General features: G+C 37.9%; 1 protein-coding gene across 1 annotated transcript; it reads right to left on the reverse strand.

The window, feature by feature from the left end:
* Window positions 1–2285: 2285 nt before the first annotated feature.
* LOC110891458 lies at window positions 2286–9384 on the reverse strand. The gene is made up of 2 exons (XM_035980390.1): window positions 8984–9384; window positions 2286–2715 (listed from the first exon to the last, which is right to left on the reverse strand). The coding sequence occupies exons 1-2, from the start codon at window positions 9320–9322 to the stop codon at window positions 2539–2541; spliced, it is 516 nt and encodes a 171-aa protein (XP_035836283.1). The 5' UTR covers window positions 9323–9384; the 3' UTR covers window positions 2286–2538.
* Window positions 9385–27001: the final 17617 nt, after the last annotated feature.

Raw genomic sequence — 27001 nt, forward strand, 5'->3', positions numbered from 1 at the left:
GTTGTTCGTTCGTTAATCGGTCATCAGGAGGGTGTTCGATTTTGATCCGATCATCACTGAGGGTGTTTGGATTCTGAGTTTTTTTTTTTTTTTAATTCAAATCACGGCAAGAGGCTACGATTCGGGTTAAGAAGACGGAAGCAAATCTGAGAAGTTTGTATTCCGGTTTGAAGAAGCAATCGCAAATCTGAGAAGTTTGGGTTGTTTGAAGTTTGCAAAAGACACAAAATCTGAGAAGTTTTGTGATATCAAAGCATCAAGAGGGTGTTCGTTTGAGAAGTTTAGTCGCAAATCAAGCGGGTTTGGGGCTGATTTTTGGTTTGTATTTAGAGAGTCGCGAATCAAGAAGGAAGAAGAAAAAAAAAACGCAGCAAAGAGGGTTGTTAAGAAAAGTCAGAAAACGTGCGGTGAATCACGATAAGAGAAGTCGGTCGGTTCGCAAATTCCAGGTTCTACGTTCTATTTTTCTGGAATTTATATAAGATTTAGAAATTGATTTGATTCCACGTTCGAAAGTTAGTGTGAATTTTTGGAATCATAGACTTCGGTTTTAGGAGAAAACCAAAGTTTAGAAAGTGAAAATTGTTGGAAAAGAAATTATGGCGGATTCAGGAGGAGCCTCTCCGTCAAACGCGGTAGTAATTAGAGAGGGTAGTTCGTTCTCCCAGTTTCAGTGTCCTATTTTAAAGTCTACAAATTATACGGTATGGGCGATCCGTATAAAAACCATTTTGAGGGCAAACGGATTATGGGAAATGATAGAACCAAAAGAAAATACGCAAGCGGATGAAAAGAAGGATATGATGGCGACCGCTTATTTATATCAAGCACTACCGGAAGATATGATAATACAAGTTGCAAGTTGCAAGAGTGCAAAAGAAATTTGGGATGCATTAAAGACTAGACACGTCGGTGCAGATCGAGTGCAAAAGGCACGTCTTCAAACGCTCAAAACAGAGTTTGAGATGTTAAAGATGAAGGAGGAAGACACTATCGATTCGTTCACTGCAAGACTAAATAGCATTGTCACGAGGGCAAGTGGTCTTGGATCAACTTTTGATCAACCAACTTTAGTACGGAAACTTCTGAGTTCTGTACCAAAAAGGTTCGTTCAAATTGTTGCAACCATTGAACAATTCGCTGATTTAGAAACAACGACGCTAGACGAGACAATTGGAAGATTGAAAGCCTATGAAGAAAGGACCGGTTTGATGGATGAAAACCCGGTATATAATCAAGAGAAGCTTATGTATACGCGACGCGACAAGAACTATGGTCGTGGAAGGCGTTTTGGGAAGAATGGACAAGGAAGGTTCAACTCATCGCAAGACAAATGGCGTGATGAAAAGTTCAAACAAGAAGATGATGATGAAGACTCATCACACGATGCTTACAAGAATAGAAGCAACCAAAGGAAGTTTGGGAAGGATTTAAGCAAGATAAAATGCTACAATTGCCAAAAGTTTGGTCATTATGCCTCAGATTGTCCTGAGTCAAACGAAAGAGAAGAAGAAACAAATCTGGTGCAGGAAGACGAGGAACCAACTCTTCTAATGGCAATCAAAGAAGACTGCAATGATCTACTTCAACAAGCGCATGATGGCAAGCAAGACATGGAGAAAGATCAAGGTGCAACTTAAGGATGTTCGAGATTAGGGGGTGAATGAAATCATAATCTCTTCACATCCTATATAAGTATTAGGGTTTATTATGTAATTAGTTAATAGTTAGATAGATAGTTTAGATTTATTATTAAGTGGCGGTTATGAAGTTGAAGGACAAAAGTTGACAAGATGGAAGTTTGAAACTTCCCTCAATAACCGAATAGGTGTGTCTCTACACACACACCCATTCCCAATCGACACCAAGGAAAGGAGCAAGGGACGCGACTGTTGATCATGCGGACGACATTCAACGCACCCCTTCAAGATTCAATCTCAACCACACATCCAAGAGACACGACTTTTCACGAAGAGACGCGTCTATTCACTCGTACCCGTAGGAAACTATAAATAGAATAGATTGATTTCATTTGTAATTGCTACTCTCATTCAATTCACTTGTATATACATTCAAGATTTGTATTTATTCAATAAAGGTTAGTTTGTGTTTATTCGTTCATTGTGATATTCGTTGTTCGTCATCAAGATTCTGGGCAACAAATACAAATACGAATTTTCTTTTGATCTCAGATTTAAAGCAAACATTTAACACAAATTAAATTTGAAAGATTCAAGTGATATTTGTTGATACACAATCAACCTCACAAAGCACTCAAAGAATACTGTAAATGAAAGAGAGAGCAGTTGCTTTTCGAAATTTATTCAAAAGTTGCAAATACAAAGGCCCATGACTACCACTACTCGACTAGCACCAATAGACTAAGTAAACACTAACAACTTCCTACATATTAGCATGAATTAAAAACAATTAAAGCAAAAGACAAACAACTAAGCCAATGCACATGCATGCACGTGCATGACCACAGACCCATGTGAAGTTGCAAACTTTAACATTAAAATCAGTAAGATGGATCATCTAATATTCATCATCATCATCCTCCACATAGAATGCCTCCGGGTTAACCGGCTTAAACTTCTTTCCAACCATACTCACTCCGACAAGCTTCTGTTCATTATCATGATCCTCCTCAGCTTCATCCGATTCTCCCTTGTTACTCCGATCTCGTTCCGCAACACCGGTCATTGTGGGCGCTTTTTGTTAAAAGATACTGGGCTGTTCATTCAATTTGGGTTATACTGTTTTATTTATTGGGCCTAATATGTGGGTTGTGTCTACTGATCGTTATTATTGTTTAAGTTGTTATAACAGATTCATGGGCCAGATATTTTGGAGGTAGTCCGTTGTAACTTGCAGGGGTGTATTTTGGACAATCTGATACTTCATGGTGCTAAGTGAATCTGTTGATCAGCAGGAGTATAAAAGTCACTTTCTCTCTCATTTGATCATTATTCACTCCAAATTATTGTTACGTTTCTCTGTTTAGATCTAGGGTTTGTTATCTCCGGTTGTATCTCCGGTTGTACTTTGTCTTCTCTCATCTGTTGGAGAGATCTGCTGTACTTGTTGGTATAGATGATCATCAGTGGATGATCATCAAGTCTGGTTGTATCGTTCCTCTTTGTATTGATCTTACGATTGTAAGATCTAGGGTTTGGGGGGTACTTTTTTGGTTTGGGTTAAATAAGATTTTGTCACTTTGTTTTGTCGCTATTTTGTGTTGTTCTTGTTGTTTCTGTTATTGAATCATCACAATACCATTGTTTTTAACATGGTATCAGAGCCTTGAGCTCCTGTTGATGATCTGTTTGTATATCCGCTGCATTTGGTCTTGTGTTTTCTGATTAGTTTCTTTATTGTTGTTTAGGGTTTCTGTGCTCGGAAACTTGTGTTGATATCAGATCTGGTTAGATCTGGTTGTTCTTGGTGGTGATTGGACTAAACCCTAGCTAAGGGTTGGCTGGTTGTTAACAGATCTGGTTAGATCTGTTCACTATCTGAAGGATCTTTGTACCCTCTTCTTGTCAAGACTTCTGTGTTGGTCTCTAGATCCTTAGAAGATCTAGGGCAAACTGACCAGAAGGGTTATCTTGTGGTTTCTTGCATCAGATCCAGTAGTTCTTGAAAACTACAGATCTGGTGATCTTTGAAGGTTTTATTGCACCCACTGTAAGCTGGTTCTATCTCTCTTTTTTATTTCTGTTGATTGGAGTAGTTGAAGTCGGGGTAGTGAGGACCGGCACATATATTTGTTATTGGTTGTTATTGATTGTCTAGGGTAGATTGGCTTCTGAGTAAAGGCTTGTCCAGGCACCTATTGAGTGATGAACCTGGAATCTGGTCCCTGACTCAGTTTCGCCATAGTGTTTTTTTTTTGGCTGTTTTGTCTTTTGTTCTGTGTGTTTGCTGTTGTTTACCTGCTGGTGTTTGTTTGTATATTTGGTGTTTACCTGCTGGTGTTTGTTTGTATATCTGGTGTCTTATTATTGTTTGTCATTATGCCTCCTGAACCTGCTCCTAGTACTTCTCAGACTTTGATTGGTAAATTGGATATAGGAGATCCATTGTACTTACACCCTAGTGACTCCAGTAGTTTAACCATTGTTAGTGTTAAACTCAAAGGTACTGAGAATTATGCTGTGTGGTCTAGTGCTATGAAGTTGGCTTTAGAAGCTAAAAACAAGTATGGGTTTATAGATGGTAAGGTGGAAAAGTCTAAGGATGATGAGATATTAGCTGCTCAGTGGGATAGATGCAATTCTGTTGTACTTACTTGGTTATTGAATTCTGTTTCAGAAGAGTTGTTTCTTGGTCAAGTTTTTTCTAAACTAGCTTCTGAAGTTTGGACTGATTTAAAAGAGTCTTTTGATAAGATTGATGGTTCTGTTGTCTATGATCTGTATAAGAAAATAAACTGTATTGCTCAAAATGGTAGTACTGTTGCTGAATACTATAATAAGTTGACAACAATGTGGAAGCAGTTTGATGCAATGCTTCAACTGCCTTCATGTTCTTGTCAAGCTGCTAAGGACTATAATGACTTCTCTGCTCTTATAAAGTTAATGCAGTTTCTCATGGGGCTTGATGATATCTATCAACCTGTGAGAACTAATATTTTAACAAGAGAAACATTTCCATCAGTTAAAGTTGCTTTCTCTATTGTTTCTAGAGAGGAGTCACATAGACTCTCAAGTAGTGGTTCTAAGAGTCAAAGTGTCTCTTATGTGGCTAGGTCTAATCAATCTAATCAAAACACATCAAAAAGAAATTTTAGAGGACCTAATTCAAATCTAAAGTGTACTCATTGTAATATGATAGGTCATACTGTTGATAGGTGTTTTGAAATAATTGGTTATCCACCTGGTATGAAAAAAAGGGGTAATATGTCTTTTGGTAAAAATAATGGTAATAATACTAGTAGGTCTGGTATGTCTTCTGGTCCTTCTAGTTCTGCTGTGTCTGCTTTGCCTTTTACTCCAGAACAGATTGCAAAGCTAATGAGTTTAGTTGGTGAAAAACCTGATGGGGATCAGGAGAAGTCCAATATGGGAGGTATGTCTGCTTGTATGTCTGGTTTTTTGAGTTGTTCTAGCAGTGTGTGTTTTAGTCATGAATATAATTGGGTTGTTGATTCAGGTGCTAATCAGCACATGATTAAAAGTGATAAGGACATGTTTAATTGCATAGATGTGTCTGAGTGTGGGTTAAAAGTTGGTCACCCAAATGGAACAAGTGTTAGTGTGTTAAAAATTGGTGATCTTAAATTGATTAACAATGTTATTATAAAAGATGTTTTTTATGTTCCTGGGTATAGTGTCAATTTATTGTCTGTTCACAAGTTAGCAAAAGACAATAAAATAGCTGTCTTGTTTAATGAGAACAACTGTATGTTACAGGATTTGAGGTCAAAGAAAATTCTGGTGATTGGTAGGCAAGAGAATGGGTTGTATTTTGTTGGTAGAAATGGTAATTTTGCTAATTTGTGCTTTAATAGTTCTGTTAAATCTGATCTTTGGCATAGTAGGTTAGGTCATCCGTCTGATCAAGTTTTGGCTGTGTTAAAAGATAGTTTGGATGTTAAAATTGTTGAACATAATCCTTGTGAGGTTTGTCACAGGTCCAAACAGGTTAGGGTTCCTTTTCCTTTGAGTGATCATAAGTCAAAGGAATTAGGGGATCTAATACATTTGGATTTGTGGGGACCTTACAAGGTGTCTAGCTATGAAGGTTATAAATATTTTCTAACTGTTGTTGATGACTTTACTAGAACTGTTTGGTGTTATATGCTTAAAAGTAAAGTTGAAGTGTTTGAAAATTTGAAATACTTTTATGAACTTGTATTAACACAGTTTAAAAAGAAGGTAAAGATGTTTAGAAGTGATAATGGTACAGAATTTATAAATAATCAAATGAGTACATTTTGTAAACAGAAAGGTATTGTGCATCAGACTTCATGTTCATATACCCCACAACAGAATGGGGTAGTTGAACGTAAGCACAGACATCTTTTAAATACAGCCAGAACTTTAATGTTTCAGAGTGGCCTTCCTTTAAGATTTTGGAGTGACTGTGTGCTAACTGCTGTGTATATCATTAACAGGCTGCCGTCTTCTGTGTTAAGTGGAAAGAGTCCATATGAGCTAATGTTTGGTTTTAGACCCTCTCTGTCTTATTTTAGAAATTTTGGGTGTCTTTGTTTCAGTACTAATTTGAATGAACCTGACAAATTTGCTTATCATGCTGATAAGTGTGTTTTGATAGGGTACTCTAATGTAAAAAAGGGTTATAAACTTTGGAGTATAGATGAGAAAAAGGTTTTTTTCTCTAGAGATGTCAAGTTTTATGAACATGTGTATCCTTTTAAGTCTAAACAAATTAATGGTGAAGTTAATATTGATAACAGTTTAAACTTGATAAACTTTTTTGATAAAAATGAAACAAATTCACCTGAGTTTTCTTTAACTCCCAATGATGAAGAGGGTACTACTGATTCTCACGACACAGTCAGTGATGATCAGCAGCCAGGTCCCTCTACGTCTGCCGCTCCTGGTCTAAGTAGTTCAGGTCATAACTTAGGTTCTAGTGTAGAAGGTAGTAGTAGTAGGGAGTCTGGCAGGGCAGAGGACACTGTTGTGTCGACTGATGAGATCAGCCCAGCTGAGGGAAATTTAGAAGGTCTTAGACGGTCTTCTAGAAATGTATCTTTTCCTAAAAAATTCCAGGATTTTGTGTTAAGTGGTAATGTGAAATATGATATTAATAAAGTTGTGAATTATGCATGTTTATCTGCTGAAAATGTGAGCTTTATTAGTAAACTAAGTAAGTCAACTGAACCCAGTTGTTATAATGAGGCTTCAAAGGATTCTAAGTGGGTCGAAGCAATGAACCTTGAAATGGAAGCCTTAATGCGGAATAACACTTGGGAACTTGTTGACTTACCTAGTGGTAGGAAACCCATTGGATGTAAATGGGTCTACAAGATTAAGTATCGGTCTAATGGTGAGATTGAGCGCTATAAAGCGAGGTTAGTTGCTAAAGGGTATAACCAACGGGAAGGGATTGACTTTGGTGAAACCTTTTCACCGGTAGTCAAAATGGTTACTATAAGATGTGTCTTGAGCTTGGCTGTTCAGTATAATTGGTCATTGTACCAATTAGATGTAAATAATGCGTTTTTATATGGCTCAATATCGGAAGATGTTTATATGACTCTTCCTGAAGGTTATTATAGCAAAAATGAGTCTAAGGTTTGTAAATTAGTTAAGTCTTTGTATGGGCTGAAACAGGCCCCTAGAAAGTGGAATGAAAAGCTAACTGATGTTTTGCTTGGTATAGGGTTTGTTCAAAGTTCTTGTGATCATTCGTTGTATGTTTTATCCAAGCCCTCTGTATTTGTTGTGTTACTTGTGTATGTTGATGACATAATTGTAACTGGTAATAATGATTTGGAAATCAATAAAGTGAAAACTTTGCTTAGTAATAATTTCCAAATTAAAGACCTGGGAATACTAAAGTATTTTCTTGGTTTGGAAGTTGTATATGATAAAAGTGGGCTGTGTTTGAATCAGCGTAAATATTGTTTGGAGTTGTTAGCTGAATTTGGGTATCTTGGGTGTAAACCTGTAAATACTCCAATAGAGTTGAGTCATGTTGTGAATAAGAGGGCTGAAAGTGATAGGACTGAGTTGATTGATATTACCAATTATCAAAAATTGATTGGTAAGTTAATCTATTTGTCTATAACTCGTCCTGATATTAGTTATTCTGTTCAGTACTTAAGCCAATTTATGCATAAGCCATTGACTGTTCATTTGAAAATTGCCTTAAGGTTGTTACGGTATCTAAAACTTAGTCCAGGTAAAGGTTTAATGTTCAAAAAGAGTGGTAGTTTTGATCTGTCCTGTTATGCAGATTCTGATTGGGCTAAATGTTTGGATACTCGTAAGTCTGTCACTGGTTTCTGTATATTTTTGGGTCAAAATCTTGTTTCGTGGAAAAGTAAAAAGCAATCCACGGTTTCAAGATCGACTGGTGAAGCTGAGTACCGTGCCATGTGCTCAGCTACTTGTGAACTTGTGTGGATTGTGAATGTTTTAAATGAGTTGAATGTCAAATGTAGTCTTCCAATACAAGTATTTTGTGATAGTAGTGCAGCTATGTCAATAGCTGCAAATCCTGTGTTTCATGAGCGTACGAAACATTTTGAGATTGATTTGTATTTTTTAAGAGAGAAGGTGTCGAATGGTTTCATTGTTACAACAAAGGTTGAATCCGAGGATCAACTGGCAGACATCTTTACAAAAGGGTTGAGTATTACTCAACATAATGGTTTTTGTGATCGTTTGGGATTATTGGATTTGTTTAAACCCAATTGAATGAAGGGGGAGTGTTAAAAGATACTGGGCTGTTCATTCAATTTGGGTTATACTGTTTTATTTATTGGGCCTAATATGTGGGTTGTGTCTACTGATCGTTATTATTGTTTAAGTTGTTATAACAGATTCATGGGCCAGATATTTTGGAGGTAGTCCGTTGTAACTTGCAGGGGTGTATTTTGGACAATCTGATACTTCATGGTGCTAAGTGAATCTGTTGATCAGCAGGAGTATAAAAGTCACTTTCTCTCTCATTTGATCATTATTCACTCCAAATTATTGTTACGTTTCTCTGTTTAGATCTAGGGTTTGTTATCTCCGGTTGTATCTCCGGTTGTACTTTGTCTTCTCTCATCTGTTGGAGAGATCTGCTGTACTTGTTGGTATAGATGATCATCAGTGGATGATCATCAAGTCTGGTTGTATCGTTCCTCTTTGTATTGATCTTACGATTGTAAGATCTAGGGTTTGGGGGGTACTTTTTTGGTTTGGGTTAAATAAGATTTTGTCACTTTGTTTTGTCGCTATTTTGTGTTGTTCTTGTTGTTTCTGTTATTGAATCATCACAATACCATTGTTTTTAACACTTTTGCTTCACTAGCAACCTTGCTGGTGACTTCATTCGCAGACATGATATTGTGCCCAGCACCTGAAAGCCCCGGTGCTTTACCACTGAAACTGGTTGAACTCAACCCACGATCGCTAATTTGATTGGCTGACTTCATTATTGGACGTACATCTGACTGTACCGGAGACACCCAGTGCTGACTGGTTGCGGTCAACTGAGGTTCCGAGTGTCCGTTAAGAACAGATGAGATGGTTGGAGCTGTTGGCTCGGGAGCGTAGCTTACGTGCTTCGTGGGATCGATGCTGGCGGAACGTTCGAATGTAGCTGAGAGAGTAGGTGAGGAGCCGCTGTAATTCATTTTTAGCCGGAGAGGAAGGTTTTCCGGTGATGTGGGGTGTGATGAGTTTAGATGGTATGTGTATATATGGGAGTAAGCTATGAGAAGTCAAGGTCAACATAACTTAATAGTCTTTTGATATTCGAACAATTGAAGTATTTACAAGAAACTTCCTATATATTTATATAATCGTTTTATAATAAATAATTAGAGAAAACACGTTACATTGTGCATGAATATTTTACTTGGTACGTGATGGATACATGCCATAATTTATAAGATTTTTACAATGTGTGATTTAGGTTTCAGAGTTAGAGTTATCAATATAAAATTAATACAATAAATGTGGGAAGGTGGGTTTGATATGAAAAAAAGAGGGAAGATCTACATTAACAAATAAACAATTTAAATATAAAATGTTTTATTTTCAAATATAATAACATTATCTGATAAAGGTGTGAAAAGAAAAAAAAAACCTTATTATGATGTTTGAATATAAGTACACTTGTAATTAACAACTAAAATTAATAGATAAATATAATTGGTTATAGCTTTTATGATGAATTTTTAATACTTATTCAATAAACTAAACACAATCAGCATATATTCACTCAAAACAAGGTGCATGCTACAAAATGGTATTAGACTAGAGGGTATGGGGGCCGGCTGAGGCCCGGCGCCGGTCCCCCACACCACCCCCTGGTTCCGGCTCGACAACTTCGGCTTCCCACAGACGGAGAGGACGGGCACTTTCTCTCACAATAACCTATACATACATACATACATACATACATACATACATACATACATACATACATACATACATACATACATACATATATATACATAAAGGGGCTCATCCTCCACCCCCTAAGTCCATCCCCTTAAAGCCTCTCCTACATGGCGGTGATGTGAAAGCCCATCCCCATACCCTCAAGTCTTACTATGTACTAACAATTTAGGTAGGACCATGCTATTCACACACGGCCAAAATTATTTTCACACCCCAAAGCGCCCCGCTATGGCCAAAGAGGGGCGCTTTGGTGTAAAGTCAACAGACAAGGTCTGAACCGGTCAGACCTTGTCTGTTGCTTTACATCAAAGCGCCCCGCTTTGGCTTAAGCTGGGCGCTTTGGTTTTTTTTTTTTTTTTTTTTTTTTTTTACATTTTGGGGCAAAGCGCCCCTCTTAGGTCAAAGCGCAGCGCTTAGGGTCTTTTTTTAATTTTTTAAAATTGTTTTTAATTCACAAACGCGTCGATAATAGCCTAAATTTTACGCTTTTTCCATTATACATCATTTTTTTAATATATATGGACTATACTGCAAGTTCCGAATCAAATCGGTTACGTGTGATGTCGTATTCCATTATATCGTATCATTTTGATTTGAAAGCACAAGTACTCCTATGAGTAGTTTTATGTGTATCAGCCGCCTACCGTACATGTATATGACGTATTTTTTCATTAATTGTAGTATTATGATGTATATTGTCATTTTGGGTCGTACAAGTGCGTATTGAATCTGATTGGGTCGTGTCGGTGACATTCGGTTTTTAACGTGATGTAACGCATATATTGAACAAACACAAACGTACTTTTGGATTGTAAAAGAATTAACGTCAATATTATTAAACACATTTAACTTTTCGTTCAGTAGTTGAGAGTATGTATTTCGTATAGAAATTTTTGGGTATATACGTTTCCGACCCCCTAGTTTTATAGAAATTTTAGGTACGGTGACTTCCGCCCCCCAGTTAGAAATCTCAAGCTTCGCCACTAAAAGCACTTAACCATTATATAAACTAGAAGATTTCACTAAATAATGTTGGGATCTAATACATTAAAAAGGTAGACTAGCTATCATCTTACTATATTAGTCAAATATAGCTAGCAGTTATATTTCAAACATATTAATTTTTCGTGTCGGCATTATAGATGAATTTTGTTTTTCAAAAAATGTTAACAAGAACTCATTTAAGCTCCGTCGGTAGTGGGGTCCATGCCATCTTTAACCAATCACACCTTTTTTTTAAAAAAAGTTTACCACTTCACCAAGTGTCTAACCATTGCCAACCCTTTTCAACATAGGGTATGTTTGGTATGTGGTAATGGAATGAATGAGGGAATGGAATGAACGAGGTAATGGAATGGACAATGGAATGAAATGGATCATTCCAAACGCTACCATAGTTTAAACACTTATGACTGAATGACGTGGCACACTCTCATTGGTTAATTTTGAAGTTTACCACTTTCAATTGTCTAACCACTCCCTACACCCTAATGTATACTATATTTCATTGTGGCAAGTGGCATTGTGGAGCCCACAAGAACTGCTAAATATTGAGATGAGACTTCACCTTTAGATGAGACTATAGCACGGATGTATACTATAGCACGGATGGGACTAGTCAAAGAGTTGGAAAGGGTTGTACATGACAGTGAGATGACTCAACAAATTAAATATTGAGATGAGACTTCACCTTTAGATATATGTGCACAAACAAATTAAATATTGTAAAATTTGGACCAAAAATGTAAAATTTGAACTTAAACGTAGAACAGTCACCAGTCAAAAATACGCCTAAAATGTTAAAAAAAAAAAAAAAAAAAAAAAAAAACCAAAGCGCCCAGCTTAGGCCAAAGCGGGGCGTTTTGAAAAAAAAAAAACCAAATCGCCCAGCTTAGGCCAAAGCGGGGCGCTTTGATGTAAAGTCAACAGACAAGGACTGAACCTGTCAGACCTTGTCTGTTGACTTTACACCAAAGCGCCCAGCTTTGGCCATAGCGGGGCGCTTTGGAGTGTTTAAATAGACTAAGGGCGTGTGCGAATAGACCCCACCTTTAGGTATCTTCTTATCTACACTAGCAAAATAAGTCTTCACTTTAGAGATATTTATTGAAGTGCCATTTCTTTCGTATTGGTGAGTCAGATGTTTTTTTTTTCTGTTTTTGTCTTATAATATGGTTCACATTTTTAATCATTCATGTTTTCAGGAAACAATTTACTATATGCCAAATAAATTTTCATTTTAAAGATATTTACTAAAGTGCCATTTAGGTATCATCTCAATTTTCATAAGGTGAATCAATCGAATATGTTTTTCTTTACTTTATAGTATAGTTTACATTTTTTCTTTGGGTCTTTAAGTTGAAGTTTTCTCTATAAGTTTGAGTTTGTCTCTATTTTACGCCAGCTCGTGTCTCGTGGTATAAGTTCGCATTTATTTTTGTCTACGTTTTAAGTCATGTGACGGTATAAATTCGGTTTTGATCGCCGTTTACTTACTACTTACATGGGTTTACGACCCCCGCGCCCCACAACACGGGGTTAAACACTAGTTAATAGTAGTTCATGCTGATGTTTTATGCACGTAATAGCTAAAGGTGTTTACTCAGCCATAGAAATGTGTCTAATCAAACCGAATTCAACCAACTGAATCTATAATTGAATGATTAAGCCAGCTATAGTTATAATTTGGTGTACGCAATTGAATTTGGTTTGCTTATCTAAATAAGCAACATTTGTGGTACTGATTGTCACACCCCCAAAATACTACATGCGGTGACCCCGCTAGGCGTATGACGTACCAGGATCTAGCCACCAACCACATTGAACTAACATCAAGTTATAAAACAAAGTTTCCATTTATAATGATAAAACATTCATAAACATAATCCAAGTTTAACATGTTCAGCGGAAGCAAAAAGTAAAACACTGATCAAATGTTTCAAAAACCAATATATGTGAAATCAGTAAACAAGTCTTGTATATCCAAGCAGTACGACCCATGACCACTCCAACCATCCAGACAGCAAGTTCCTTGTCCATAGTACCTAACGACCTGCGAGCATGCAACAAGTGTATCAGACAATCCTGGTGAGTTCATAGTTTTACGAAAACGTTGGTTACCAAGTGTTTAGTTCAGCTCATTGATTATAATGTTGATAATAACTCGAGTATCGTACAAGATGGCTCCAGATTATTTTTGCCCTTCCCCAATGCCCCTATCTAAGCATTGGTCATGACTGGGTCATTAGTTCACGCCCGTCCTCTCAGGTACGGGGTGAGGGTGCCAAACCTAAATAGCGCTATCAACTATTACGCCGTTAACTCTCAGGTAACAAACAAGATGGGACTTAATGGTGATAGGAATTGAGTATATTATCCAACATCCCAGTTTTTACCCAATTGACTTATTCCTCTCAGGAATACCCAATGATTGTCCCACCCACCGGGATGCATGCTTAAGAGGAATTAACTCACCTTTGATTTGCTCGGTATGTTAAGTTACCCGTCCAAGTTGGTCAATCCAAACCCTATCGTTGTTACCAATCAAATCAGTTTCATAATCAAATAAGCCACGTATTTAACACAGATTGCATTCCTCACAAGATCATTGTATAACACGTATCAAGTACCTAATTCATATACAAGTACACATCCCATGTGGATATCACAAGTCAAGACATAACAGATAGATGTTCTAACCACACAAGACAAGTCTAATCTCTTATTCTTAATAAGTATTAGTATCATGCAACAAGTAACATTTGTAAACACAAGTGTCCATTAACCATAATGCATCACCACCGTCACTGTTTACTGTTCTATTCAGTCCAAGGCACGGCGAAGGATCCCCCGGCGAAGGCCTATCCTTCGTCGGGTTGGGTAAGGCGAAGATTCATACTTCGTCGGTAATGGTCATGACGAAGTCTCCTCATGGTTCATCCCAATCCAGTCGACGAAGGTTCAGGGTCTTCGTCGACCTGGATTGTTCATTGGGTCATCTCTTCGCCGCTGCATTACACAAGCGATCATGCTTCCCTAAACCCTAATGTTTCTGGCAGTTACTCTATCACTAATCATGATCCAATTAATTAATATGTCCATTATGTGAACACAATCTTCAATATCATCATTAGTTTACAAGGCCCTTATAAGATTTTCATATAAGTTGCATAACCCTAGTTTATCACATCACATCACATCGTATCTGTTAATTTACATAGACCAAGTGATTTCTCATTATCAGGAATTATCAACTAATCAAGATCCAAACATTTATATGGAGGCATACGGAAACGTCTGTTTACCATCACTATATGGGATCTTGGTTAACAATCATCATTCATACGATCATAACAAATCAAAACATTAAGTATCACATAGTAACAAACTAATAACGACGGGGTACTAACCAAGGTATCGAAGCGACTAGATTGTTTGAGATGAAGGGCTCCGAGAACCCACAACCGCCGTTGATCAGGAAGGAGAGGAAGAGAGAAATAGTTGTAGGGTTTGATGTCTACGTTTTTCCAGTTACGACGAGTTATACAAATAAAATAACAGTTAGGCCCACGAACAATACCTGGGCCGAAGGCCCCTTTGGCGAAGTCTCACTTGGCGAAGAATGATTCTTCGCCATGATGTGACTATGACGAAGGATCAACTTTCGTCGATGATGGTTATGATCAAGTTCATTCTTCGTCGAGTGTGTGGTTGTGATGAAGATCATTCTTCGTCGAGTGTTCTAATTCAGAATAAACATAATTATAAACTTACACAATACTAAAGTTTTCACATAACACTTCACATGTAAACAATACTTTAATCAACCAAATCTCATACACAAGATGCACAGTAAAAAGAAATATAAAAACCAAGCAAGATTGTGAAACAAGCGCAGGTAAAAGACCTTTAAATTTCGGGTTGTCACATCATCCCCGACTTGAAAGAAATTTCGTCCCGAAATTTGATAGGTAAACCAAAGCGGCACGATGTTAAATCAGGATAAATGTGGATTTTCCGCAGGTGCCACATCATCCCAACTTGAAAAGGAATTTTGCCACGAAATTCACTAGTTACATCAGATTTAGATTGGTCGGTTGGGACTAAGTGAGGGTACTTGAGCTTCCTCTGATCTTCGCGCTCCCACGTGAACTCCGGTCCACGTCTTAAGTTCCAACGGACTCTCACGATGGGGATTCGACTATGCTTACGGACCTTGACTTCCCGATCCATAATTTCGATTGGTTCCTCGAAAAACTGCAATTTGTCGTCAATTTTCAGTTCTTGAAGTGGTAAAACAAGTGTTTCATCGGACAAACACTTCTTCAATTGTGAAACATGGAAGACATCATGAACGTTACCCAACTCAGCAGGTAACTAGAGCTTGTAGGCCACTTTACCGATTCGCTCCAAAATTTTCAACGGCCCAACATAGCGTGGATTAAGCTTGTCGCGCTTCTCAAAGCGCACCACACCCTTCCAGGGTGAAACTTTCAACATAACACGATCGCCTACATCGAACTCCAAGGGTTTCCTACGCTTGTCAGCGTAGCTTTTCTAACGGTCGCGCGCCGCCGCCATACAACTTCTGATATGGACAATCTTTTCAGAAGTTTCAATAACAAGTTCCGAACCTGTGATCTGACTATCACCCACCTCAGCCCAACAAAGAGGAGAACGACATTTCCGGCCGTACAACACTTCGAACGGAGCTGCCTGGATGCTAGTGTGGTAACTGTTGTTGTAGGAGAACTCGATCAACTACAAGTGTTTCACCCATCCTTTACCAAAATCGATCACACATGCTCGTAGCATGTCTTCAAGTGTCTGGATGGTTCGTTCGCTTTGACCATCCGTCTATGGGTGATAAGCGGTGCTCATGTCAAGACGTGAGCCGAGCGATTTATGCATTGATTGCCACAAATCAGATATGAAACTTGGGACACGATCAGAAATAATAGAGGTTGGCACCCCGTGCCTAGAAACCACCTCCTTCATATAGACAGCAGCAAGTTGCGAGAACTTATCCGTTTCCTTGATTGCTAGAAAGTGCACTGACTTCGTGAGACAATCAACGATCATCCAGATGGTATCGTTTCCGTTTTGAGTTCTTGGCAAACCAGTGACGAAATCCATAGCAATTTGCTCCTATTTCCACATGGGTATTTCAAGTTGTTGAAGCAGGCCTGAGGGTTTCTGATACTCTACCTTGACTTTCGCACAAGTCAAACACTTACTCACATACGTCGTGATGTTAGCTTTCATCTTCGGCCACCAATACAAAACTTTGAGGTCCTGATACATCTTATCCGAACCTGGGTGAACAAAGTACCGAGACTTGTGCGCTTCGTCCATCACAAGATCTCTAAGGTTACCAAAGAAAGAGATCCATATCCGTTCCATAAAATATTAAATTGTCGTCAGATCTCCTCTCGAGTCGTTTCTCCATGCCCCGAAAATATTTTAGCTTCTAGGTTTTCTTCTTTCAACGCTTCGGTCTTAGCAGAACAGATCTGATCAGGTAAGTTAGAGTGAATAGTGAGCTGCAGAGCGCGGACATGCTTGGGTTTCGTTTCCTTTCGGCTAAGGGCATCAGCTACAACGTTAGCTTTACCAGGGTGATACTTGATGGCGCAATCGTAGTCGCTTAAGAGTTCTACCCAGCTACGCTGTCGCATGTTCAATTCCTTCTGATCAAAGATATGCTTGAGGCTCCTGTGATCGGTATAGATAGTACATTTGGTACTGTACAGATAATGCCTCCAAATCTTTAGCGTGAAAACCACGGCCCCCAACTCCAAGTCATGAGTCGTGTAATTCTTCTCATGAACCTTCAACTGCCGAGAAGCATACGCTATCACCTTCTCGCGTTGCATTAGCACACAACCGAGACCCTGAATAGAAGCATCACAATACACCACAAAATCTCCGGTACCTTCAGGTAATGACAAGATTGGTGCACTGCAGATTTTTTGTTTCAAAAGTTGGAAAGCATCTTCCTGCTTCATTCCCCAAGAGTATACCACACCTTTCTGTGTTAACAAGGTAAGAGGTTGAGCGACCTTCAAGAAGTCTTTAATAAATCTTCGATAGTACCCAACGAGACCAAGAAATTGTCGCACCTCCGAAGGATTCTTTGGTAGGGATGGCAATTAAACCCGAACCCGCTGGGTAAACCCGAAACCCGATACATTTGGGACGGGTTTGGGGTCGGTTAATCGGGTTTGGGACGGGTTTGGGAATAGTTTTTATTTTTTTCGCGGGTTTGGGATTTAGTTATATACCCGTTTACCCGACCCAATTACCCGATAAAGTGTACCCGTTTACCCAATTGTATACCCGATATAATTTCTTTTATATTATTAAATATGTATATATATGATACATCCATTTTTTACACATATAGGTATTCTATTCCGTATACATTGTAGTTATTTGATATATATTTTTATAATACCAATACAAAATGTAACCGATTAATAGTTATCCGATAGATACCCAATAGGTTTTGAGATGAGTATACCCAACGAGTAATCTTTTTAAATTAACGGGTTTACCCGAAACCCGCGGGTATACCCGATACCCGATGGGTATTTACCCGCTAGAACCCGACGGGTTTTGGGACGGGTTTGGGACAAGCATATCTAACCGGGTTTGGGTTTGGGATAACCTAAACCCGTCCCAAACCCGACCCATTGCCATCCCTATTCTTTGGTGCCGCACAATTTCTGATAGCATCAATCTTAGCAGGATCCACATGTATCCCCGATTCATTAACAATGTGGCCAAGTGTCACACCCCAACCGATGGCGGAAACATCAGAGTGAGACGAAGAAAGATTGCTCATCACACATAACGCTATTTGTGACAATATTAATAAACCGATTCCATTTCATAAAGTAGATTGTCAACGTTACAAAAAAAATTCAAATACAACAAGTTCAAAGAAGTATATAACAACATAAGCAAAATTGATACAACGATTAAACCTAAACGTCTATATGTGTATCTAGGCATCAACGCTACTTCATTTCATATCATCATCATCCTCAACCTGTAACATGTTTAAATAAAGTTCAATGCAAAAGCAAAGGCGAGTATACAAGTTTAAGCATAAGTATAAGTATAAAAGTTTAAAACGAATCCACATGGCAACTTAGTTTATACGAGATCAACCTATCGTGGCATGCAATATTTCTAGCCAACCTCTGTTTACGCAAGAAAGTTTAATTAATTCAACATGACCCAAGCTTAAGGGGGGCGGTGCGTTACTCCTATAGCGCTATACATGTCGAAGGGAGGCTCGTGAGAGCTAATGACTAAAACATATCACATAAGTATGGTCCACGTAAGCATCAAGTATCATAACATAGTATTCATGTATAAGGATTGTTTTGTGCATTGCATAAAGAATAAGTTTAAGTGTAAGTTTAATAGTAAAACATGTTACACCCCAAAAAGTGGTAAACATAAAAAGGGGTTACGAGTATACTCACAAAGTTTGCATATGCTTTCCGATTATCCAATTTGACGAAGTTGATGAGGTTAGAGGGTTGAATACGTTCGTTTTGGGGATTTAGGAAGTTAAAACACAAGAATATAAGTATTCGAAAGTAATCATCCTTTAACACCAAGTACTTGTTCTTGACACTATGAAACCTCAAGGGTTAATGTTTTCATGAGTAGTATACTCATTAGAATCGTAACAAGTCTTATGTCTTGGATGATGTATTCTATACTTTTGACGAATGAACACAAGTCCACCATCAAAAGTTCGAATAGTAAATATATGTATAGGTATTATATGTATTATTTAGTCCAATAATCAAGCATGATGTAGAAGATTAATCTTCATTTAGGTACCTCTATTGTGTCATAGAATTCATGTAGGAGGTAGGAAGAACAAGCTTCCATTTAGGTACCTCTTATGGTTCACCACTACACTTGATGTAAAAACATACAAGGAGGGTCATGAACTAATATCAATACAAGAATAAGAAACATCTATACTATGAGAAATCATCAAGGGACGTGGGGATTTTATGTTGGACAACCCAAGTTAGTCCACAATCACACCTTTATCAAACTTGAAGCTTGAACACCACTTGTGGGTCAAAAACCCTAAACAAAACAGAAAGTATTTGAGGATTAACCTCTGATTTTGTATGTCTCAGCCCCGTTTTTAAACTTAACTAACCATAGAAGTGGTTATAAGCATAAGGACGTGGGTTTGAGTGAGTTAAACTCAAGTTTGCATAAGTATAAACAAGGATTAATAAAGCTTAATGAAAACAGTGAACTTTGGAGCCTATTTGCCCGAGTTCCAGGGCCTTATTCTCTGTGAAATACCCATGGAATCGAAGTTAAGGTCAAGCCAAGCGTTCTAGAAAAAGAATCGACGAAAACGGACAAGAAATGAAGAAGTTATGCTTGTTTGAAGAACATGGTATGAATCTGTCCACTCTTGCGAAAATCAGATGATTGAAGGTGTTTGAGAGTGATTTTGAGGTGTTTGTAAAGTGGAAATGGCTTGGGAAATGATGGGTTTATATAGGGAAGAGTTTAGGGTAGGTTTTAGTTGTGTAATTAATGTTAAAACATGCTTAAAATTCGAATTAAACACCAAAACAGCGCCATTTTTGCGTCTGGTCGCGCTGGGCTGCCATGGTTCAGCGTAACATGTGTTTAAATAAATTAAAGATCAGGTTACTTTCATAAAAAGGCTGCAACGCAGCTGGTTTATGCGTGCGTGTGTGAGGCTGGTGACCCGGGTTCGAGTCCCGCGGTCTGCAGTCTTTTTATTGATTTAATTTCTTTTTATTTCAAAGCATTAAACTTTCAGGAAATTATACAAACAGTCCCTGGATTTAACTTAACCAAGTTATATTGTAAGAAAAGAACTAACTTTATGGTTTAAACTAACTAAGTTAACTTACTAACTTTATTATCTAACGAGACTAACTAAATATTATTAAATGAACTTTTAAATAGTAAAATTTATTAATTTAATTAATCAAATTAAATAAAATAGAATAGATAAAAAACCATATTTATGAACGAAATAAAAAAAGAACCTTTAAACGTTTATTCATTTCAAGAAACTTCCGAATCTCATTATTTTAGGAGTTTAACCAGTTTAACGAGTATCGAGTTTCGTTGATTAATAACGAACCAAAAGTCTTGGAAAATATAACGGTTGCAACGAAGGACGGCATACGAGAATACAAGGTTCCCAAAATAGGATTTTAAGCAAGGGATCCCAAATATAGAAAGTACAAAATAGCAGGGCGTTACAATCTCCCCTCCTTTAGAAAATTTCGTCCCGAAATTTATTTAAGAGGAAGACTTGAAAGAGTTTTTTTTTTATAAGATGGTGATTATTTAGAATTGAGACTTGAAAATTTTGAAACGTAAAAGATATGAAATTTTGAAGTACGACAAGATGGGTTTGTAAAAGAAGTTGTTTAGTTCAAATGGTTTGAGGTACCAACCTAATTGAAAGCGTGTAGGTGTGTATATGGGTAAAGCGAGTTTAAACAAGCTTGAAAATTTTACATTGGGTGTGTATTAAAATGTGTCATATTAGGAAGGAAGATTTTGTACAAGACGGTTTGTATTTTGATGGAAAGTGAGGTAGTTTGCATAGGAAGTTTTAAGGATAGTATAAAACCGCATATTCATAAAATTGCTTTTCGAGTGGAACAAGAAAGTTTGGTATTTTAAATAAGGTATTAACGACCTACTAAATACATTTACACAAGAATAAAGAATAGAAAGACGGTTTTAAAGGTAATGAGATTAGTTAGGATTCGAATGTTTAAACAAGCTTGGTTGTGAACGAGGTTAGGATGAAAGAAACGGATAATGAAGAATAATACGAGTAAAGAAGTGAACGATCGACTCTTAAAGAATGCAAGCATAAGAATGGCATAAGTGTTAGATAGATGAAAGTAGCGTGTTAAAGATGAAGTCTCGTCGTGGATAATCGGATATAATGCGTTTGTGAGTTGTTTAAAGTTTGCATTAGGTCCAAAGGTCTGCAAAACACTGAATTTCTCATGGCACGTCTTACGAAAGTTTGGTAACATGATGAAAACACTTATATATAGTGTTAATGCACTTTTGGTGATAAGTGCAAGGCTTCCAATATTTAGGGTCTTTATTGTACAAGTGTCCAAACTTAGTCCCAAGAAGTTCCTAGGGACAATTTGTCCAAGTTTTGGAAGGAATTTCTTGGTCAGAGTTTTATGTAAAGTTGGTCCCAAGAAGTTCCTAGGGACAACTTGTCCAAGTTTTGGAAGGATCTTGTTTAGTCAGAGTTTTGTATAGTTATAGCTTTTGTCTGAGTTTTGTGGCAAAAGCTCTGAGCTTTGTGCTTTATGTTTGTCCGGGCTTTCTAGTTAGTCTTGAAAGTCCGGGTTTCACCTTGTATATATACTTTAATATGGAATAGACAAGGTAACGATTTCTGTGTGAATTTCTGTGCCCTAATCATTGTGTTTTGTCTGGCGGCGCTTTGTGTGAGTGACGTCATTCATCTTCATCAAGAATACTCAGTGTATTCTTGATTTCTCTCTCAAATCCTTGCTTTCTAGTGTTTCATCTACAGTGGTTGATCATCAGGTGGATTCCGCACACCTGTTGGTTGCTTTAGCTGAGTGAGATCTTGGATTAGGAGGCCTTACAAGTGGTATCAGAGCAGTGTGCTCATACTACTGTAGGTGTTCTTAGTTTGAAGGTTTTGGTGAGATTAGTTCATACTTTGATAGGGTTTAGTGAGATTTTAGTGAGTTTTTGTGTGTTATTCATGATTCTTCATTCATTTCTAGTGTTTGGATGATGGATTTTGAGTAGTTTAGTGAGTTTTTAGTGTTTTCTTCATCTGGGTTTTACAGAGGTTTTTGTTCTTGTTCATACAGAGCTTTGAAGGAGATAAAGATTCTGAGTTTTGATCTTTGGAAGCTTGGTCCGTGGTTTACACTTTGTGTTTGTGTCTCTGGGGTATTGTTGAACCAGTGTGTAGTCACATTGGGGAGATACTCCGAAGATTGGTTCCTTCTGAGTTTTGAAACTTGTCTGAGTTTCAATTCATTCAGTCTGAGCTTTCTCCTAGTCTGAGTTTTCCTTTTAGAGTTAATTGAGTCTGAGTTTTCTTTTAGTTTGGTCCAAATTTTTCCATTTTTAGGTAAATTTGTCTGAGTTTTTTATCCTGTCCGAGTTTAATACTTTGGGTCCTTGTCCGAGTTTAGTTAAAGTCCGAGTTTTTAGTTTTATTTTTATTTTGTGTCCGAGGTTGTTATAAAATCCTCTAGTCCGAGTTTCCTTGTTTTAAGTGTCCGACTTACTTTAAATATTCTAGTCCGAGTTTTATACTAGTATTTGGTCCGAGTTTAGTGTTGTCCGAGTTTCCTCTTAAAGTCTCTGGTCCGAATTTCCTTTTGTTTAATTAAATTAGTCCGAGTTTTTTAGAATATACAGAAGTCCGAATTTCTTATAGTGGATCTTGGAGTCCGAGTTTATCTTTACTAGGTGTCCGAGTTTTTGTTATTATTTGTTTAGTCCGAGCTTACTATATATTATATTAGTCCGAGTATTTTATAACACTAGTCCGAGTTTTATTATAACTCTTGTCTGAGTTTTATTACAACTATAGTCCGAGTTTCTTTTTAACATATCCAGTCCGAACTTTTTTTGTTTTATATATATTAGAGTCCAAGTTTAGTGTCCGAATTTTCTATCTTATAGAGTCCGATTTTGTTTTAAGTTTAGAACTGTCCGAATTTTTCAATCAGTTAGGGTGTCTGAGTTTAAAATTCTAACAGTGTTGTGTCCGAGTTCCTTGTTTGTATTATGTTTCAGGTTTCTGTGATCCGGGGTTCACACTCTGATTAAAGTTCACTTCACTGTTTGGAAGTTCTCTGTTGTTTCCTAAAAATGGCAAACAACAATCTGACTACAATGGTGCAAAACCTCAAGCACAATGCTGAGGTAGGAAGTAACAACAAACCTCCTTTGTTGATCAACGAACTTGATTTTCCTGAGTGGAAGGAGCGTTTCGAAAGGTATGTTCAAGCAAAAGACATCAAAATCTGGTTGTGTATTGTTAAAGGATGTGGAGCTACTCCAGTACGTACGTTGACGATTGATACGTATCTGGCTCTCACGGACGATCAGAAGAAATTTTATGACTGTGAAGAGAAAGCTATGTCAATGATAACGATGGCAATGACACAATCTATACTTCATACGTTCCGTAAGAGAAATAGCTCAAAGGAATTGTGGGATAGTATGATTCAGCGTTATGAAGGAAACGAAATGTACAAGAAACGACGTCTCGAACGTTTGAAGACTCAATTCGTTGTGTTCAAGGCGTTGAAGAATGAATCATTTGATGACACTGTGAATCGATTTTATCATCTGCTGAGCGAACTTGATAGAAGTAAAGAGGGTATCTACACTGAATTCGAGAAGGTTAAGAAGTTTCTAAATTGTCTTTCGAGAGAATGGAATATGTACACCGCTTTGATCAGAGAGGGTGTTCTCTACGAAGAGCTTTCATTGGAAGAAGTTGTTCAGAAGCTGAGGGGTTACGCTTGGAATATGGAAGATCAAGCATCTGATTTCGAGAAGATCCAAGATCCTCAGTTGTATAAGGCTTCGAAACCAACGGATAAGGGTAGTAATGGTGGTGTCGGTGTTGCTTTGTATTCGGAGAATGAAGGTCCTGCAAGTGAACACGCCTTCATAAGCAACACTGTCAGTTCAAGTGGAACAACCAATTCAAATCAAGGGATGTACTCTTCTAGTGGCGCTCAGAAATCTCAAGGAACAAGTGTGAACATTCCTAAGATAGATGCAAGCGGTTTGAAGTTGATTGAAGAAAATATGGGTCTGTTGGCATCCTTCATGACTGCCTACGAGAACTTCTGTCTTGGAAAGCTTGTTGAACCGTCAAGTCTCGATGAGGACTTTGATCAGATAGATCAAGATGAAATGGAAGAACTTGATCTACAACTCAATATGGCACTGTTAGTCCGAAGAGCGAAGAAGTTTCTGTTGAAGACGGGTAGGAAGTTCATAGGAGGTCAGACAAAGACTCGAATGGGAGTCGACATGTCCAAAGTAAAATGTTACAACTGTGGTATCTACGGGCATTTCGCACGTGATTGTCGAAAGCCGAAAATGGAAAGATCTGACAACAATTCCCGAGGAAATAATTCAAGACCTCACAACAATTCATCAGCTGCTACCTCTAACTCAATTGCTCGTTCAAGTGGGTCTGAAAATCTTACACCTTCGACAAACAATGCTATGGTGGCTCAACCTCTGCAGAATGTGACTGAGCCTTATGACTGGGGTTGTGCTTTGGAAGACATTTCGGGAGCTATTGTGTCACAAGCATTTATAGCTGAAATTGTGAATGAAGAAGTGTGTGAGGAGATTGTTGAAGAGAGTAGCATTGAGGAGCTTGCAGTTGTAGCTGAGGTTATTGGGGAAGAATTGGATTCGGGGAATGTTGCTGAAAATGAAAATCCATCGATTGAAGAGTCTGTTGAGAAGTCTAGCAAGACAGAAGATGGAGAAAAGGGAGAACGCTTTGAATTCAACATCTCCACAGCCGAAATGCAGCAATTTGCGGATGCAGAAGCTAAAAGGTTGGAAGAAAACTCCATAGAAAACGAGGCTTGTGCATTCATGGCTGGCATTGAGGTAAAATCATCTTCTGTAGATAAGCGATGTGCTAGATGTGTTGAGTTTGTGACTAAGATAGATAGATATGCACTTCATAACACAAACTTAATTGCAGATTTAGAAAAATCCAGAGAACTCATTGCTGTTTTGTCTAATTCGGATAAAGAACACCGAATTAAGATAAAAGCACTGAAAAATGATATCTCTGAATTTGAGAGACTTGTGGCTGTGGGTAATCTTAGAAATCAGGAATTAAAATCTGAACTTGAAATGAATCAAAATTGTGTTTTGGAAAAGAACAAAATCATTTTGGAAAAAGATAATCTGATTTTAGATTTGCAACGAAAGATCGAAAAGTTCAGGGATTCATCCGAAGTGATGAACTTCTGTATTAACAGCCAACGTCTCAAAGAATCTGAGGAAGGAATGTTTGGCATTGGTTATAACAAGGTGCCTCCTCTGGTAAACCATAACTATACATCGATGCCAAGCATTGACCCTGAATTGGCAAATTTTGTGCCAAAGACTCCTCTGACGGTTGAATCACAAAGTGAGTCAGAATCTGAGCCAGATGAAGTTACTGACTCAGATCAGTCGAAGATGAGTGGAGTTTCAAAGAAAAATGAAGTAAATCTTGAAAACATTGAAAATTTGATAAGCAACAAGATTTTGGAAATTTTCAATCAAGTTCAAAATGAGAAATCAAAACCAAAGTCACGTGGGAAAAATAAAAAGGCTTTGAAAAATGTCCCTAAAACTGAGTTTGTTAAAGGGGAGGATTTTATCAAAGAAGAAGTAAAAATTGATGAAACAGGTTCCAACTCTCAGTTTGTGAACCAAATTTTGAAAAATTCCACCAACGACTCATCATCTTCGACCACTCACAAGGAACGTCCAAAGAATGCTGCGAAAATTCGCAAGTGCTACAAGTGTCGTGGGAAAGGACACTTAGCAGCAGACTGTCCAGATGACAAGGGTAAATCACCTGTTGATCCTGATCAAAAGAAACCTTTTGTTGACAAGCCACAAAATGAATCAGTTAATGTTGAAAAGAAAAATGGCAAAAATCAAAAGGTTGAGAAAAACAAAGTGATTAAACAAGAAGTAAAACCAGTTGTTAAACCAAATGTTAAATCACAACAAAATCAGGATCAAGAGGAGAAACCCGTTGTTATTAACCGTGGGGCAGAAAATGTACCTCAAAGACATGATACTCGTGAGAAAACCCCTCACAGACGACAAAATCATGTCACCTTTCAAGGAGTTGAGAATGATAAACGTTCTGGAGGTCCGAACAACAACTATGTTAGACCTCATGCACAGAACAGATTCGTGAATGATCGAAATGCGTCACCCCCCCCCTGATTTCCAAATCAAAGACCGCATTCGGATAATCATCCACGATCATTCTCAAGACACGAAGATGCTCCTAGATTTGGTAGGAATTTTGAGCCACTCAGGAATCAAAATTACAGCTACCAAAACTATGGAAGCCGAGGGTTTGGAAACTCTGGTTATACCAACAGATCGTCAACTCCGTATAATCCACGATTTGCGGGGACTCATTCCAACAATTTCCGAAATGGAAATGGTGGACACAGAGGCGATGGTGGTTATTTCAAAGAGTTTTCTTATGTTGACGAATCAGGACGACCCAAGACCATCATGGCTTGGGTCCCACACTCTAACTAAATTTTTGTTGGGGAGTGTAGGAGCAGCTGAAGAGGGCTATCTATATTTGGTATATCGATAGTGGCTGTTCCAGACACATGACAGGAAATAAAGAATTATTGAACAACTTTAAACAAATTCGTGGTGGTTATGTGAATTTTGCCGGTGAAAAGGGTGGTTACATCACCGGTGAAGGCTCTGTGTCAAATGGAAAAATCACGCTGCATAAAGTGAACTACGTTGAAGAACTGAAGCATAACTTGATGTCGGTTTCTCAAATCTGTGATAACAAGTACACGATGCTTTTCACTGATAAAGCTTGCTTCGTTCTGCGTCCGGGATTTGTTGTTCCTGAAGATTGGATCGTTATGAGAGCTCCAAGGGTGAATAACACATATGTCATGGACATGCGCCCGTTGGTTAACTCATCTGCTCCAGTGACTTGTCTACTTTCGAAGGCGACTGAAGATCAATCGTATCTCTGGCATAGGAGAATGGGCCACGTGCGTCTGCGAAAAATGAACCACTTTGTGAAAAACAACTTA

The sequence above is a fragment of the Helianthus annuus genome, chromosome 11 (assembly GCF_002127325.2).
Source record: "Helianthus annuus cultivar XRQ/B chromosome 11, HanXRQr2.0-SUNRISE, whole genome shotgun sequence".
Classification (NCBI taxonomy): domain Eukaryota; kingdom Viridiplantae; phylum Streptophyta; class Magnoliopsida; order Asterales; family Asteraceae; genus Helianthus; species Helianthus annuus.

What these genes read in the sequence shown, in the direction of transcription:
- LOC110891458 (XM_035980390.1), bottom strand. Translation starts at nt 9,322, where the DNA reads ATGAATTACAGCGGCTCCTCACCTACTCTCTCAGCTACATTCGAACGT. An exon ending in AGGTTGCTAGTGAAGCAAAA is followed by an intron (nt 2,716 to 8,983) that starts GTGTTAAAAACA and finishes TTTTAACAAAAA; the next exon opens with GCGCCCACAATGACCGGTGT.